At 35.9% G+C, this 18434-nt stretch overlaps 1 protein-coding gene across 2 annotated transcripts in view; it reads left to right on the top strand.

The window, feature by feature from the left end:
* The first annotated feature begins 302 nt into the window (after window positions 1–302).
* The window catches only part of LOC111261408 (tetraspanin-8), a 36843-nt gene continuing 18711 nt past the window's right edge, over window positions 303–18434 (top strand). For both annotated transcript variants that reach the window (XM_086968715.1, XM_022834868.2), the window contains exon 1: window positions 303–1146. In XM_086968715.1, coding sequence (XP_086824841.1) covers window positions 1008–1146 — 139 coding nt within the window. In that variant the 5' untranslated portion in view covers window positions 303–1007. The remainder of the gene's footprint in view (window positions 1147–18434) is intronic.

Genomic DNA, 18434 nt, shown 5'->3' with positions numbered 1-18434 from the left:
CCTAAGTTTGTTTTCGAAATAGGTCACACAATTCTGTACTAGTACGAGCAAATTCCGTATTGTAAAATTACATTATCTTCGCGTCGCAGCCGTACAAACACGCCCGACCTTTTCTCAGGATGAAAATCAAGTTACTTGTCCTGCGCGTTGGGTTATGACTGAAGCCTGCTAACCTAAAGTGGAGCCTTCATTCCTTTGTTTCGTTCGTTTTGCTCGTGCCGGGCAGCACCCAGACAAGAGAATAGGAAAGGGCCATTCAGAATGGGGAAAGGCGATGGCGGCGGAGCGGTAACGGGCGCCCAGAGGAGCACACGGGTGAGTGAGATTGCCTTGGCGAATGGAACGAGCGGTCGAGTGTGAGCTACCAATCAAGCGAGCCAGGACAAGTAAGAAACAGTGAAGAATGCCTGCCGATATGCGTTTGTGTATGGTTGCGGTAAGCCAATAGCAGCCTATAAGAGTCGCCTAGTAGATGCAGACAGAGCCGCTGTAGTAGCAACAGTAGCCGCAAAGTCGTCACCGTAGCGTTGTATGCAGTTGTGTTTATTATTGGTTTGTTGGTCGGTTGCGCTTCTGTTTGAAACGGCAACGACTTCAACGGTCAGTGGCAATCGTCACCAACTGTCTGTAGCCTAGAGCAACGACGAGTAAAGTGAGTGGTGGCTAAGCTATAAGCACATGACCTACAACAGCCATTTCTGACACTACCTTTTTTTCTGATTGTCGTTAGCACTGCTGCTGGTGCTAGTATAGAGTTTCTTATCATAGTGTGCTGTGCCACCGTGCTAGTCTTGCAGTGCCCTGAAGTAACGTACGTAGGGGGAAGGCACGAAGGTGGTAAAACGTGTCCGGGTGAAAAGCAGCACGCTTTTTCAAATATCAAAAAAATCCCTTGCTAGTAGTGTAGAACCAATATCAATAACAAGAATAGCAAGCACAAGCGTGGTTTGTGACCGCGTATTTCGACAACGTTCGACGTAACTGCAGAAAGCAGTTCAGCAGCCGTGATGGCTCTGAGAGGTTGTTATGTGTGTCTGAAATACCTTATGGTTGTGTTTAACCTACTATATTGGCTACTTGGAGTATCTGTCATTGTAGTAGCTGTTATCTGTCTTACGCATGGCGATGAATACCTCGTCCATCAAGGTAAGTAAAAAGTAAAAGTATATCAACCAGTTTCCTAAATTAACTGGGATTAACTATGCGCAAATAGACTAATTTAGCAGATTTCAGGCGCGGTTCTGTGGAAAAGCGTAGTCAACATCGAAATTCACGTCTTGCTTCTAGCTGTTGTTTCCGCTGGTCCGTCCTGGACTAGCAGGCTGTTGCCCCCTACGTGTTGCGCACTCGTTTCGTGGCGTAGAAGCCACCACTGTTCAAATTATATCGGATCAATGAACAACTACTGCTTTACGGAATAGAAAAAAGCATGAGAATAAATGCGGAAGAAGTTGAATCTAAAAGATTAGTTAAAGTATAATAAAGCCAGATAAAGGTATTTAAATAAATAAGAAGGCACAGTAGTGCACGCGGAGCACTGATAGCACGCTAAAAATAGATGGTCTCTATATAAAGTGCTTGCCCCCAAATGACTGAAAAAAAAAAAGCCGAACGTGGTGGCGGGCGATACTTTTCAGGCTACAACCCTCTGTATGCATTGTATCCATCTTTCACATGTGTTTCTCGTCAAATGCGTCTGAACTCTCCAACTATTTGATATTCTCGTTTAAAACCTAACGGTCAATTCTTATGCATTGGGTGGTAGCGAACTCTGCCAATTTAGATGGCAGATCTTTATGTCTCATAAATGCACATGTTAGTTTAAGTTAGTAATATTGTTTTATACATTTCACGTGTTAAAGAGACCAAATTTATTTCGGAAAGATGTTTTCGATCGAAATAGTTCACTTACTATGACCAACTGTTAAGCGCATTTAACTTCGCCAGAAGAAAATTTATTTACTAGTCCAAGGGGAAGAATGGAGAAATAAAATGAGGAGTTCAAGTAATAATAGGTACAATCCGAAACATACAATATGAAGTAGGAACAGAATGTGATAAAGAAATTAAATAAAAAGACGAATTTATTATGAATATACATCAGCATGGAAAAGTTATGCTGAATGGTTGTGTATCTGTTGTAGTACTTAGTAAACATTGACTACAAAAGTAGGTACGTCTTTACAAATTATTCTCTTACACTTTTTTTCCATATATATTATCGCTCTCTAGATAAATGCGAAAAACCCAATTATAGAATGGAGCTTTTGCGTTTCTCTCAGAAACTGTCAGACTTGCCAGATGTAATTTGACGGCAACCTAGAAGTGCATCTACTTGTATACTTCAATATTGCTACAGTTTAATAGTAAGTAGCGGTGTATTCGGAATCTACATACTGTTTGTGTAGTTATCCTCTGCGGTAGAAATCTCCATACAAAACAAAAAACATTGTCACTATTTATTGCACAAGTTAATAGCACATGACTAAGTTAAGATATTTTGGAATCTTTGGCCAATGGTTGACCACAGTTACCTTAAAATGTGCTTACCATGGATCTTTCACTACACCTTAACTTAAGCATAGCTGTTCTCATGCTAGAAAATGCTATAGGCATGCGTATCAAAATGTACAGCGGTTTTATTGATTTCATTATGAAAAATATCTGTTTAATAATTTATTCTTTAGCCATTATTTGCGTGCTAGATAAGCATACGAAAATTAAATCCATGATATCTCATGAAAACAAAAAGTGAAACACCAAATATTTTATAAAATGTAGAAATGTCTTCGAATGGTAGGTATGTTAAACAGAACAATTAAAAGCGTATTGAAATTATACCGCCTCTTTACTAAAAGGTATAATGGTGAAGCTATTTACCATATAAAAAAGGGCCAAAAAAACGTTCGGAAAAAACATTTATTGAATAAATACGGGTATACAGTGGTATGAGTTATGGGTAAGTATGGCAAGGGCTATTGAGTGCACCGATAATAAAAGTTCTGCAGTGAGCACACATTGTGATCACTTCCAACAACTGAGAAAATTATTTGAAAATAAAGAGTCAAAAAAATATCTCCAATTAGAAATAACAGTATTTTTGCATTAAATTAAGGAATTTACGATGTGATTCTGCTTGTCAGAAAGTTTGGAAAACAGAAAAAAGCAAAGCAGCAGTTATGCATTACTTGACACAGTATAACAAGGCAAAATGTAAGCTACACGAGGAGATCGTCCTAAGCGTAATTGAATTGGCGAATCGTAAACCATCAGAACAGTGTTCCCGTAAAGTGCAAGTAAAGCTATATAAAATTATCAGTAGTAGGTTAAATGTTTTAGGTGTACGATCGGCCATTATTATATTGCTGTCTAAAAGATCAGTTTTCCATCAATCTTGCTACGTCATGCTGACTTAGTTGTAACATGATTTGGAAGCATAACTCGAAGTATCAAAGAAATAATTCTGTGTGGAACTAAAAGTAGTATGCTGCTCTATCGTGCGTGTTGTCGGATAATGGAGCGTAAGCTGAAAATAACATAATCATCGTAATACCGATTCACATATAAAACAATCAATGGGGTGCTTAAATTAGATAAATGAATCAGCGCTAACCATACTACTACAATGTTAGAAACCATTAATAGATAGGCTGACTTGAGAACAAGTTAATATTTAATAAATACATAATAATCTCTTTAAAAAAAACTGGCTTAAGGTGGCCTTGGAGTAAACCCATGTGACGGCTGGAGCTTTGAGTAATACTTTGACTCATTTCCCCATTGGGTGCCATATGACGTCATCGTAGTTAGCACAGGACGATGCATTAGCTGGTGTGAACATTACAACGTCGAGTCACATATGGAGGAATTCATGGGCTAATTTTAGCGGTGGCTAATACGTTAATAAAAAAGAACCAACAAGACGAACTGTACGATAGAAAAAATATATAAATGTTAATAGTAAAAAAGATAGGATGCTTGAACTAATGCTGTAGAAAAAGTTGTGAGTGATATAGTACTGCATTGTGGCCTACTTTGTCGTCATTGCCATAAAGTAGCCATGCGTTTTTCCACATATGTTACATCACCTTGTACTACGATTAAGCGTACAAAAATAGCTCTTTGAATGTAAAATGTGTCTATCTACTGGTTGCGTGTACTTCACTAAAATAGCATGCAGCTTATTAAATAAATAAGCTTTGGAATCCTTAGTCTTTGGCTACGCGTGCCTGGTGCTATTGACGTTACTATTACTACTATTTTTTTCTCAAACATTACGTTATTTAGAGAGTTACTGCGATTCCGAATTTCGTGCAGAAGTTAATCACCTAAAAAATCTAAGTTAAACTATTCGTTTTTGAATATAAACGCACGAGCCGTGTCTCCATATAATTTTAAACCTAAAGAGAAGCGTACACAAGGTGTTTGTCCATTTTCCGTAAGATGAATACTGAGCAGCAGAAAGGCTGCATGATGTTTAGCTTTAAAAACGAAATTAAGCATAGTCAAGTTGTGGAAAATGTTACAAATAGCGATCTAAGCAATGCGTAAAGACTAGTTTTTGAGACTGATAGTGTATTTCGAGATTGCCGAGAAAACAAAGATTTCATCCTTACGTAAAATGCCCTTAGAAATAAGCTGGAAATGTTTGTCAATACGATGACGTTTTTGCCAATTTGTTTTTCTCTCTTCCAGGTCGTTTTATAGCTTTAAACGGACTACCTGTAGAGCTTTAGCAAGGCGGCCCGTATTTGCTCCTAATTTGATGCCAAACATTTCGACCTGTCTTGTTCGAACGTTTATTTGTGTAAACAAATTGAAACACATGAGGTAGTATGTCACACGCAAAGAAAAATTGCTTACCACTTAGAAGTTTAATAAGTGCAAGTTCACAAGTTGTGAAGAAAGAAGCGGGCGGTGTGCGTATGTATAACTCGACAGTTACATAGATATTATCTAAATGATTAAACAAATAGATCTTGATTTATAGACAACTTGAAATTACTTTTTGAGCAGCGTGGTAGTCAGCTTTGGTTAGTTTAATGCCCAGTTTGGCGGATCCGATTCTTGCGAGAGGGAGTGTCATCGTTACCCGTAGGGTTGCAGCTTGCGTGCAATAATATAATATAGTGCAACAATAGTTAAAAAAAGATAGCGATTTTATTTGATCTCGTCAGTACTCGGAACAGCACACGACCGATATGCATCATGTTTAATGTCCGTAAGCACGTGCTGGCCTTATTCTTCCCATAATAGCGTCTGGTAGATCGACTTTTGATTTTCTTTAAATTGTCAGATGCTACTCTAAAGCAGTTCATTGTTTACACTAAGTAGGCAGTTATTATAATTAAGGTAATCTATTTCCAGCATTAGATGAGGTTCTTCTAGTTTGACGTTAAAACAATTAAATTAATATTTGACATTAAAAGTTTCCTATTGCATAGCTGTTGTCTCTAGCATTTTTATAAGCAGCCTCGTACTTATTAAAATAATTTATGATTTATTAAAGTTATGGATTGTTTTTGTCAATGGTTATATAAATCTACGTGTAATCACTACGTATATGCCTATGCATTTGTGTATCTATATGTAAAGATGAAAAAGGTATACACAAGGTGAGTGGGAATAAAAACAAAATAAAAAATATAAAAACTACAAAATACAATTTTAAAAAATTGTATTTTAGAGAGCCTAGTTGAACAAGGGACATTTATAAGGCATAGGAATTGAGATGGCTTCATATGACTTGTTGTCTTATCTAGGTTGGGATTTTATTCCTAAAGATGGTAAAGTCTCTGTAATAAAACACAGTCAAAAAGAAGATGGGCCTTAGAGTTATTGACAGTCCCATCATAATGTCTGAATACAAATATGTATTTCCACAATTAGCTTTTGCATATTCTATAGAAATACTTAGTTTTGCAGCGCGTCTCTGATAAAATTCTATTTACAGGGTAGCTTCAATTGTTCGTTTATTAGGATATAATATAATGTAGGATGATGTCCTATATTACGGTTATAAATATGAGCTTGTAGCAACGAAATTTAATTTTGCTCGGTTATTCAAGCAAAAGAGATCCAGACTAAAAAGGAGAAAAGATCTGAAGTCAGCGTACCTGAAGCACTAGAAACCCGCGGTCGCTACTAACTATTCAACCGCATTTTTCGGCGACCGCTGAGTAACGGAAGAACCAGTGACGGCTTTTCTCAACGCGATTGCTTTGGATATCGTTGCTTTCCACGATGATGCTAGTGCCAATAATGACATGGCATGCATGCTATCGAGTTGCTAATTTCAGCGAAAATGCCAGAAGGCAAGGAGCCCAGCAACGCTCCTTTGGCTGCTGCGTCCGGATGTTAGAAACAATATGCTTACTTAATATCTCGGGAGCCTTTCAGTTATCTCCTTGTCAGCCAGCAAAAGCACAAGTGATTTCTTTAGCAGAGAATGAATCGTCTCCTAAAACACTGGTTTTTACTCCCGGCCTTTGTCTATGCGTCTGATGTAGCATTATCATTTTGTTGCAATTGATACACTTAAGATCACACTTTTCCTAAATGCTGGTGCCAGTATATACTTGCGATGTCATTGTTTATTATAAATAGTGTATGTGAAAAATACACATGGAATAATTTATACTGTTTGAAAGATTTCATGGACGGTAAAAACTAGAAAAAAAACTAGAAAATATAACATTTATTTGGTAATCTAGCGTATATATATATATATTCAGCGTATTTGGTATAAGCTAGAACACATTTTGACGGGCCGTTTGCCTTGACAGGCATGTATTCATCCGCAATTTTTATTGCTACAAAAAGCTAGCGCCCTCTGGAACAAAACCACAAACACATTAGGGCGGAAGAATAAGTTTAGTCGTCAGAATATGAGAAACAGCTACTGTTCAATATCATCGTACTGGAGGAATTCCCGTCCAAATTATAAACTTATGAGATCTGGTTTCTGGTAAATATACGGCTTCTGACAAACTAGAGGAAAATTTCCATGGAAGAGCATCAAGACTCACGATAAGGATTGAACTGGCACCTTTCACGCATTCTTAGGTTTTTGAATGGGAGTTACATCATTTAAACACGTCTGTTACGGATGCCTTCATCGATGTATGCGCAAAAAATGTGCCACAATATATATAATCTATCAGTACCTCATGTTAATAGTTCTGGTAGTAACAGTTCTGGATGTTCAAAACGATTCTTAAGTGATAGCACCACCGCTGGTTTTCTTCCCTTCTACTTAAGCCTTTTCGCAAGATTAGCTTACTATGATTGATTAATACAATAGTATTAGTAATAGTATTAGACTGATCTAACAATACGCAAACGAGCACTCAGAGTAAAATTAAATTGGTCGATGCCTTAGTATCGATAGCTACTTACTACAGTCATGTGTTTAAAGAATGACTAATGTATTTTAAGCTTCTAGGTATACTTACTTTACGATTAATTTTATATAATTGATATAAATCTATTATCGTAAAATCGTTGATGTAGTTGTGAAGACTCAGGATTACATGAACCAAATATCAACACATTCCCTATTTATGGTACGTTGCAAACAATAGGCCACAATTATTTATTACATTGAACAAGGAAACGATAAAAACATACATAGTCTTTTCTTGATTCTTACGGATGTGTCATCTGTTTATACCTAAAATCTATAGCTGTTAATAAATATTTAAAATGATTAGTTGCCTGTGGATAACTTAGGGGATTGTTTTACGATCTTAGCGCAACTACGTAAGATATTCATACCACTGCCGTACGGCGCAACCTTCGCAAATGTAGTACGCTGCTATAACAAACCGTTAATATGCGGAAATACGCATCATTATGCCCGTATACTTGATTTTAAGCGCTTTATTTATTTAGTCACCATGCTTTCCTTGCTAACAATATTAAGACGCTACTCATTATGATTATTTAGAAAATAATCCATAGTTTAACAGATACTTTAGACTCAATGGATATGTCAAATCTAAACCTATTGAGTGCAACTGCATAGGAAATTTACGCAATGATGGGGCATAACTTATATGAAATCATATTCCATAATGGCGTGTACTGCGATATGCGAAGTGCAACTTGTAACACTGCTGGAACGTTCGTCCTAGGCTTGTTACTAGGAAAGTATGAATGCTTTGAACTTGTCGTCAGCGAGTCTCCTATGTAGCAGATCTTCCGCACAAAGTTTTAGCTTCTATAACGTCAAGAGTCTCCAAGAATAAACTTCGTAGATCTAGCGAGGTCCTGGGCACTAAAAGTACAGGAAGAGCACCTCTGAATAGAATCGAACAAAATTTTGGAAGCTAACACTCAGTCGTGGAAGAACACCGCTCTTTTTCAAAAATCCCTAAACCACTTCTATTCCAGTCTTGATTAGAAGTATTGGTATTTAGGCAGGAACACTTTAATGGACAAACCTGTGATAAACTTAATGCCCAGAATGTCTGCATATACTAACATGATCAGCAGACTGCCTTCTCAAGAAATGTAATTATTATGAGAATTTTTTTATCCATGCCGCTGACACTCAAACCATTAAATCATGACGTTATTAGAAAGATTGCATTAGCTTTCATTGTCTTTTGTGAAACACGAACCTCAGGATACGAACTTCAGAAACAAAATACGTGCGTATTTAACTAAAGGTATTTGCCCAGGACCGTTATCTTTTTGTGTTACCCTTATAGTAGAAGTCGATTTGTTTACACCAATACTATCCATTAATATATTTACTTTTCGACCTTTTTGAAGTGTAATACTTACCCTACATGCTTAGATTTATTTAAAGACGTTCTCTTGAAGAAGTTCAGATATTACATCGGCCTTTACGCCTTGAACTACTCTTGGTAGTGACGGACTCAGTAATGTCAGTCCTTATAATAAAAGAGAAATGATGAAAAAGAAGAGATTAATCATTTTTCATGCAACGGGTTGCGTAAGTAATAAACTAATGCAATATATTGCTAATATAATCTTACTATTGATTTTCAACGTTATGAAATAAGGTCTGATATGAACTTATAATGCATATAAATACTTCTAGAATAAACTTTGCCGCTGTTTCACTCTTTTATACACGAAACGTCCGGCCGCCCTTGATCATTTTCTAACGCGAAGAATTTGGCAGTCAGTTTAATTGGCGTGCACAATATTGGCAAGCAAAATATTGAAATGCGATTATTACAAAGTGACCGAAAATAGGATAAGGTCATGTTTATATATTACTCTAGTTTAATCTGAATCCTTTTTGCCTTTTAATTCACGAAAAGGTTTTTAAACCAAATTTCAACTACAAACTAAGCGTATAAAGAACAGAAAACCGCTCAGTTTGAACTTACACTTTCGGATAATCAGATTGTGTTATTAGCAAAATATTGTTTGTTAGGAATTTTCATTATGTCTGCGTATCTAGACAAGTATAGCCTAGCACAACCTTTAATCTTGCATTAATAAACGATTTTGGTTTTTCATCTCGAGTTCTCTGAAAATGGGGAAAAAGTGTTGAGTAACTAATTTATTTAGTTACAATAGCAGATGACTGGGTACTTCGCGTCTTTGCAAGGCCTGTTAACCTATGAGTAAAGTATGTGATGAATGTGTGATAGTGCACATGAGCGCACCAATAATCGCAACACTCGTATTATAACCAACAAGAGCTAATTTCATCATAATAATAGTAGACCCACATCAATGTCCTAATTCAAGCTGCAGTGACAACTAATTGGATAAGATTTTGTTTCTCATAACGCAGCCGGCATCGAATGGTGTACCAGGTAGCAGCGCTGATACGCAGTGTTAACTTCGCTTAATATTTCAACCTTGGTCGTGCTACTATGGCCTGTATCCGTGGCGTTCAAGAAAAGTGGCCGTCAAGAAAAGATTCCCACTTACGTATACGTATAATCAAATAGGACGATAAAAATCTGATGCTTACCTTGCTGCAACGAGAGTACGTACTTCTTGAATGTTGTACCCAAAGGTTAATTGTATATGTATTGACAGTAATGAGGTTGGATAACGTATTTCTCATGGAACTCCTACAAGTCGAATAGTACGTGACTCATATCTTTGAGATTAATAAAATGTTCTTTATGCACCCCCTCTAACTAGAAATTTATGTTACAATCCATTCACCTTGTCTTCAAATTCTAGGCTTATCGGTTTTGATATGCTCTTCAGCTTATCGTGAGGTACGCTTTGTAGTAATTATAGTAGAAACCGGACCATTATCACTTTCCTCACGCATCACTCTTTAGCCATTACTCAGCCAAAAATTTACAGGATCCAGTTATGTTTAGAAGATAGAAAATGTATTACGAGACTGCCTCGAACATCCAAGTCTAATATACCAGTTATAATTTTTTGAAGTCCCGCCATGCTACGCATAAATATACAAATTCAGAAGTTATATAAAAGGAAAAAATTATTTTAATTATTTATTAATCCATTATACAATCGAATAGTGAGTTTCCAGTTAGTCCATACACGTTTGACAGTACAATGCTGATAGTGCGTATATGTTTCAAGATGAAAATTTAAAACTGAAAAATTATTATGTTTTAAATGTCATTTGGTTAATGCTTATGGTGTTGTCATTAAATTTGAATCAAAAATAAAGATAAAAATTTGAATGAAAAATTAGAATGGCATTCAGGGCCTGCTATTTTATGATATAGTGCAAATGCAATTGCTTGTTTTTCTTCTGTATTTCTGATTTATAACATCCATATTACACGCCGTAGTCATTTGCCTATGAAGCCTACACAAGGGTAATTACTGATGAGCTGTGCAGTGATTTAACAGTAAGCTTGTATAGGTTAAGCATAAGCCACTATAAGTTTAGTATTTTATCTGGATTAAATAACCTGTCGCAAAACACTCTATTCGACTAACTAACCATAATGTATTGTATTTCTTATGCTTTAGGTGCCCTCAGAGATGCCGGTCAAGTAAAAATTATCTAAGGCAATTTTGCCGCTGACAGGCTAAGTGAATATCTGTGTCCGAAGTATATGCACGCAAACATTATCGATTTGCGTGGTAAATTGTAGTGTGCGCTGCGACTGACATTGACTCCGAGAAAGCTGCACTATCTATATGTGTCTTCTTTACTATTTTTTTTAACAAAATCCCTTTTAAAACAGGATATATGCAAATGAAAGAATCATTATCGCTATAAAATAAGAAAAACAGTTACCCCTAATGTCCAGGTTTCACTTATGTCTGTTGTAAAAGACTTGTTCAATATGTAATGTCTAACCTCCCATATCACAAATGTAACCCTAATTCTTAAATATATGTTAATGACAAACCAAGCCAAAACGAACAAACAACTATAGGGGACATACGTTTCTATTTTAAAGACAATTGATTTGGCCAATAGTAACCAGTGCATTTTTTTGTTCTAGGATATAATTTTGTCTTTATTTTTGAGCCTGAAAGGAAAAAGAGCATATTTCCCTCGAAAAATATTGTATACACGAAACATTGTATGATACCAAAGGTTTAATTTATCACTTACAGGTACCATTTATTTCTAGACGGGCAGGCAGGTCGAAAAATAGTGTATGTATAAATAGAATTTAGTACTATAAGGCATACGAAATAATGTCGATTTACCAAGAGAAAGGAACGGTATTTTTACGACTCGGACTAATAACACGCGTGTCCCAAGTTACCCGTATTGTTGGAACACAGGCAGCTCTTATGCTATTTACTCTGTATTTTCAAATATATAATTATGACTGGGAAACAAATATATAGGCGGAAGAAACAAAAATTGATAAAAATGCACTTTGAGAATTGATACCTGGCATTTTATTATTGTCCTGAAAGGCGTCTCTATCTGACCTTGATTACTTCTTTTCACGGATGGTAAACATGGTTGTTCAAAACAAACTGCATTGCGTGGTGGCATAGTCAGTTATCAATTCGATGGTAACTCTTATTTACACACACAAGATTTGAGAACTGATATTTAATCAATGCTGACAAGAAAAGCCTCCCGATGCATCCTAATCGTTTTTGCTAGTGATAGGTCGACTTAGTACGCTTTGTCATTCCCTAAGCTACAACTCTTAAATAAATATAAAAAAAATTCGCCTCTCCCATACATATGTTGATAGCAGCTTAACCGTTGTACGGTGCTGCTATTGCCACAGCTACTATTGCCTTTACGGTTTTTATCTACGTATAGCTTCTACCAAAGTAACTACTATGGCACTGGGTCGTCAGTGCTTTCAAGCAGTTCGCCGTATTCTTTGTGCAGAATACCGCAATCCGACCGCTTATTGTTTTGCTGGTTGGAAGCATGCCATACCACATTCAAGTTGTTGCAGAAGAAATAAAGCTCAACGAGTGGAGATCTCGCGATTTTCTGGATAGCTTGAAAAAGAGAGTGCTTCTGTTATGTTGTTAGGCCATTTTGTAGATGTTAAGCCTGTATCACTACATATAAGAAAGGTTTTTATCAAGGCAATAGAAAGAGAAATAGTTTTAGCAACCGAGACTACTACAAAGATGATTCTGGTTACACGATTTCATCGGTTATCACTGTAAGACATGGAATTTTTAAGAAGTAGCTGTTTCATTGAAATGGAGTTGCAATCAACAACTATTTCTACATTCTTGGTTTGGAGACTAACTTCCTGGAGTGCTGCTAATGTAGTAGCTAATATTAGAAGAATGGGTTTTTCTCCATGTAAACATGTGTGCCGAGCGTCGTCGTGTTAAGCGCCAAAATTCGAGCAGGGTTTTTGCCATCTTCTTTGTTGGATACCTTTGTTTAAGAATATATCTCAGTGTTTGAAGACTACCATTTAAATTGGGAAAATACGGATGTGAGAGTTAATTAAAAAGTTTTGAGGCTGATCTTCCAAAGTGTTTTTGTCGCCGTAAAAATAATTTTCCTTTATTCGATACGCCAGTTCATTTTGTTTTCTAGTCTCCGAAACATTCATTGATGTTTGAGATAAAGCTCAGTTATTTTAACGAGCTTTCATTGATCTCGTCTAACGGCTCGCATCTATTCTTTCTGAAGGATTTATTAAATCTTAAAGACAAAAAAAGTAACGTGGATCTAGGCTGGATAAATGCAAGATATGGGGTGAAATGGAGATCAAAAGGTATGACAAATAACTGATACAAGCAGCAAAATCTGAGCTGGTGTATTAGCGTAGTGAACCCTCGAAGTAGTCCTCCGAAACTTCACCTCAGGCACCATATGGGCTTTTCTAAATTTCATTGTTCTTAAATTTTTCGGAAATACTCTCTAGTGTAACAATAATAACATATTAAAAATGCACGGTTCTGGTCGCAATATATCCTTTTCTAGTCTTCAACGCTTTTTCCCGCCTACCTTATTAAACATTTTTAATGGAAAAATAATTTTCTATTATAGTTGTATGTAATATTTTACATAATGACTAGTTTAACACTTTGATGAGACTCATTGTTCTTTCTAAAGCTACCGCACGTTGTTCCGATTTTCTTGGAAGCATAGTTCAACTCCGCACAAATATGAAGCGTCTAGTTAAACAAAAAGAGAAACGGAAGTTTAGAGCTATTAGCTTTTGTCGAAATTGGTGAACGCTTGTGCATACGTGTAGGTAGAATCAGCTTTTTTCGTAGTAAAAAAAAACGCATATTTTGTGTAATTTATAATTTCAAATTTTTTTTTTATAAATATGTGAAATATTTATAGTGAGTGAAAGCAAAGTCACAACATTAGAATGATACAATGAAATTGCTTTTTGCTACGTTTCAAATTACATAAATGTGTGCATGCGGATACCCTTGGTTTGTACTACTTAATGTTGGTTTGACTTATCTTAATATTAGGTCAGCAAGGCTAAAAGAAAAGTATTTGAAAAACGTAACATATCAAAAAAACCTTAAACATGGATTCTATTATGGCAGCGTAAGGAGTTAAATAATTTAGACCGTCGGCTTTAAGTTTAAGTTAATTTTAACTGCATAGCGTAAATCATAAACTTCAGCTCATTGCGTATGCATCTTGAGTCGCAAGAAATACTAAACATAGGCAACAGCGACTCTTTACCGAAACAAAATTTGCTAAATTTTGTTATTATACTGCTGAAAGTCATATCTCTGTGCAAAATTCGGTACTTCCGGCAAAACCAATTTTTTTCGCTAAGAAGTATACATGGGATTTCGCCAGTGTTACTTTTTTTAGATTGTAAGTGTGCATAAAATAGAGGATGCTGAGGCTATATGCACTAGGTTATTTGGGCAACAGCGTTTTTCAAAAGAAAAAACGCAGGTCAAAATTCTCTTTGACCAGATTTCGAAAAATGTATAATCTAATGTTCTATAACAGTCATTCAACTGAATGATGATATCTCGGAACTACATAGGCTGATGAGTCAGCATTGGTCGTTAGGTACCTGGTTTGTATTGAATGGGATGTTATCGATCCCAAATTTTATAGAGAAACTGAAAGAACTGATCTTCCTCGATTCGGCCTAATTCGCATGTGCATTTACGATCGGTGCGAACAGGGCGATAAGTATTGACATGATTCAAGGTACTGTTAGTCATTTTTTGTGAACTAAGATAAATCAAAGGTATAACGTCTAATATAAAGTATACACCCCGTTCAAAACTAATGTTTTTTTTATGTGAAAATAAACCTGAAATTTGGTGATTAAGATTATGCCTGAGCCTCTGTCATGCAGTTCGCATATTCAGAGCATTATCCAATACAACTCTTTGTAACAACTATACTTCAAAGTGCCAAATTGAAACGTTTAGCCGCGTCGAGACTTTGCGATAGCTGCAGAAACATAAATAAGCCTACAACTATTATAGATAGTTAAAAATGGTGAATTAAGTGAAAAAGTTTGTTGGGTGGAATCGATCACCGTCAACGGTGTCCGAATTTGTTTGAGGTTTTGTTCAAAATTAGTATCCAAAACAGCACTAAAAATAAAAGTAGAGCGGCAAAAGATGGCAGCAGAACTATAGAGGGCTGTAAAAATAAGCTTCTGTGTCCTGTAATGACGTATGGAGAACTGGCTACAGCTATAAGTTAACAGACACCGTATCAAAACTCCAACGCGCATACCAGAGCACCAGAATGTTGCGACTAATGACACGGTCTAATCGATACTCATCTCCTTAAATGCAAATTGTTGACAAACATTTTATATCGATATCAAACCTGAAAAAGTGGATCGTAGACATATATGTGAGGAAGAATTGAGGCCACCCGAAATCAAACCAAATTCAAGCCAAACGACTTATTTGGTAGTGAGCACCGAATCGATAGGCATACAGACTCCAATATTTATCGCTCTAAAGTGTTTCTGCCTAAAAATAAATGCTTAAAATAGATGCTTAATCGATTTCAAAGAACGGAGCTTTATTAGGTTTATTACAAAGAAAAACTATCTGGATGTTATTTGCATTGTCTTTTTTTGACTCTCATTTAGCAGATGAGCAGAAAAAGTTTTGCGCAATATCAATGTACCTATCGTGGTGGCTTGCAAAACTATACCTGTAGCGACTAATTTTGCCACGTGTAACAAGAGGGATGTACGTTTAAGAGGCTCATACAGTTAGCACTTATTTGCTGTATAAGGTCTTTAGCTCTAACTGATCTAGCTGTAATTACTAGAATGCTTTATAGGTATATAGCGTTGTGGTGAACAAAGTTCCATAAGGTCCAATTACTTATGCTCAGCTTCATTTTTAGTAATTTACTGAGTTATTGGCAGTAAAGGGCAAATCTTAAACAGGGCATTCTCTCTCTTGTAATAGTGTATTAATTTGGTTCATTGCTAATCAGGCAAAAAGGTCAAACCATAAAATTTACAGAAACATTAGCTTAGCCACTTTAAATGTATTATCAGTACGCCCAAACTGATGTATCATATACAAAAAACGAGAATATATTTATTGGCTGTCACTATTCACCTTGTTTATTTAATCGGGCAGTTATACGGCATAGGTTTATTTTTCGGCACGAGCTCGAGGGAAACAACTCGGTAAAGCTAACAAAGCTAGCAATCTAATATTTAAGGGCTCCTATTCACCTCATAAAGGCAATTTTCAAAGAGAATAAGTACTAATATCATTATTGCTTATATTTTATGATATATCATTATTGCTTGCGTATTTAGAATACATCCATTTTTTTTTTCCTGTAAATATGTTTGATATCCCATATTAGAAGGAAATACACTTAAGTTCCGTAAAGAAACTAAAAGCTCAGAAATGTTTGTTAGTCTAAGTATTTGCCTAAGTATAATGAGTAGTCAGGTACACGCGTTGAAGTTGTATAGCTAGTTAAAAGAGGCAAACTGAATTATTTACTCACCTAAGGAGTGTAATTGCATAAACTTTTTACTTGCTTTTTAAAGTACCTTACGAGCATCGATATTCGAACATATATGTGCACACAAATACCCGAGTAAAATCCAAAGTCTAATACGAATTTGATCCGATTAGAACACTTCGGTTTAAGTATGTTAAACTGTTGAGTGAATAACGTATCCTTTTTAAATTCTGATAAATCTTATAAAGATATGAGAAGCAAAAGTTGAGGTGCATCTCTGCTGTGAAATAGTACTATTTTATTATATGTTAGGTTCAGCTGTTGTTGAAAATAACACAATTGACATAGCTGGAAAGCTTGTTAGATAGCGATCTTCCCAGTAGTGCGCTATATGCAATGAAGAATCTGCTGACTTACGGGCGGTTCATATTAACAGTCTGCTGGGGATATGTTTCTCACCAAGATTTGCATGGCTTATTGAATTTTCTGCCCTGATTTAGGAATTTTCTGATAAAGAACGATGGGTGGAGCTTTCAGAGGATTTTTGATTGGTCGTGCTCACATCAATTACATACATTTCGCACTGTTCATAAGCTCATCGGCGAAGTTTAATTATTGTGGTGATTTAGTTTAATTTTTTTGAACTTGCTCAATTTTAATAATATAAGGGAAGTACTCCTGGCATCTAGCGAGCTCATTTTAAATAACGCACAGCTATTTAAGTAACGACTTCAGCGTTTCAAGTTGTACATCAGATACTGTGGTTAAGAACTCTTTCAGACAATTGACCTCTCGGCTACCTTTTGTGTTTCTAAGTTTGGTAGGCAAACCCGTTGTTACTACACCATCACTGAGGTCATCTTAATAACTCGAACTTGAGCAACATATTCTTAAAGATTTTTAGTAACCAGAGTACGTGGTGAATCCGGTTTACATGAGAGATAAGCGGTCATGCTATCGTTGCGTTGTAGATAAACACTTGTTCAACCTTGTATAGATTTTATTATAAGTTTATGCATTAGATCTTGCGGATAATCTTACTGACTTTTTTCCAGATTTGTCATCTGCTAACGAACAAGTTGCACATGGGAATGGCAAGCTTTACAAACCTGTTGCATTAGTTATTTTAACTTATTGTAATAACTTTGTCCGGGTGATGAAATTCCCTTTCTAAGTTCGATTAAGATGAACACACCATCCTACAAAGTGCTAGAATTTCTATAGAGAACATACAATAACAAATGGAGACTAGTTAAAGAAATGAAAGCAGTTGCAAACCAATTTCCAAACCAAAAGAATGAGAACAAGTTAATGTGGTGACTAGATTTTTATTTTATATTTATATTCAGTTTATAATTCTTTAATATTTAGTTTCCGGTTCTTCATCTTTTAAACATTTTTTACGTTTTATATGTTGTTTTTTAATATTGCACTTCTAGTATTTATTTGCTGAAATGTATAAATTGTTGCACCTAGATAAATTATATATCTACTTTAGTGCCTGAACTTGAAGCAACCTGAATTATAAAATCGAGATAACTGTATAACCCGGAAGAAACTGTGATAGGCTTACTTTTCGATGGTACATAATACTTGACCGTTAACAAACTAGAAATTGGGCAGAAAATCGGCTTGTGTCTGTAAACATCATTCTAACATATTTGAAAAACTCTATCGGCTCAGATATAGTACATAGTTTTCTAGCTGTAGAGGAGTTAATGATAAATAGTAGCGCGAAATACGACCATACAAGCAGTTGATATAACCCATAACTGGGTTATTAGTATAAACAAAAAGGGAATATTTGATTGCGTTTCCCTCGGTTTTTTAAAGATTTGGCAGTATTAGTTTTCTTTTGCTTTTGGAAAACCTGAGGTTTTTAAAAATAAACATTAGATTTTTTTGTTGGCAGCAGGCTGTATCTGTAAATATAACCATTGAACCATGGAAATAACATTACACACAAGTACATCAGCAGACTTAAAGGCGTACAGCTTGTCAAACAATGACGAAGAAAGCCATGAGCTGCAAGGAGCTCAAATGCGTCAGCATGGTGGTATTTAAGTAGTATCACCGTATTCATTAGTAAATGTCCTGTATTGTGTCCAAG

The sequence above is a fragment of the Varroa jacobsoni genome, unplaced genomic scaffold (assembly GCF_002532875.2).
Source record: "Varroa jacobsoni isolate VJ856 unplaced genomic scaffold, vjacob_1.0 scaffold_555, whole genome shotgun sequence".
Taxonomy (NCBI): Eukaryota; Metazoa; Arthropoda; class Arachnida; order Mesostigmata; family Varroidae; genus Varroa; species Varroa jacobsoni.
This window is presented reverse-complemented; position numbering and strand designations above follow the sequence as displayed.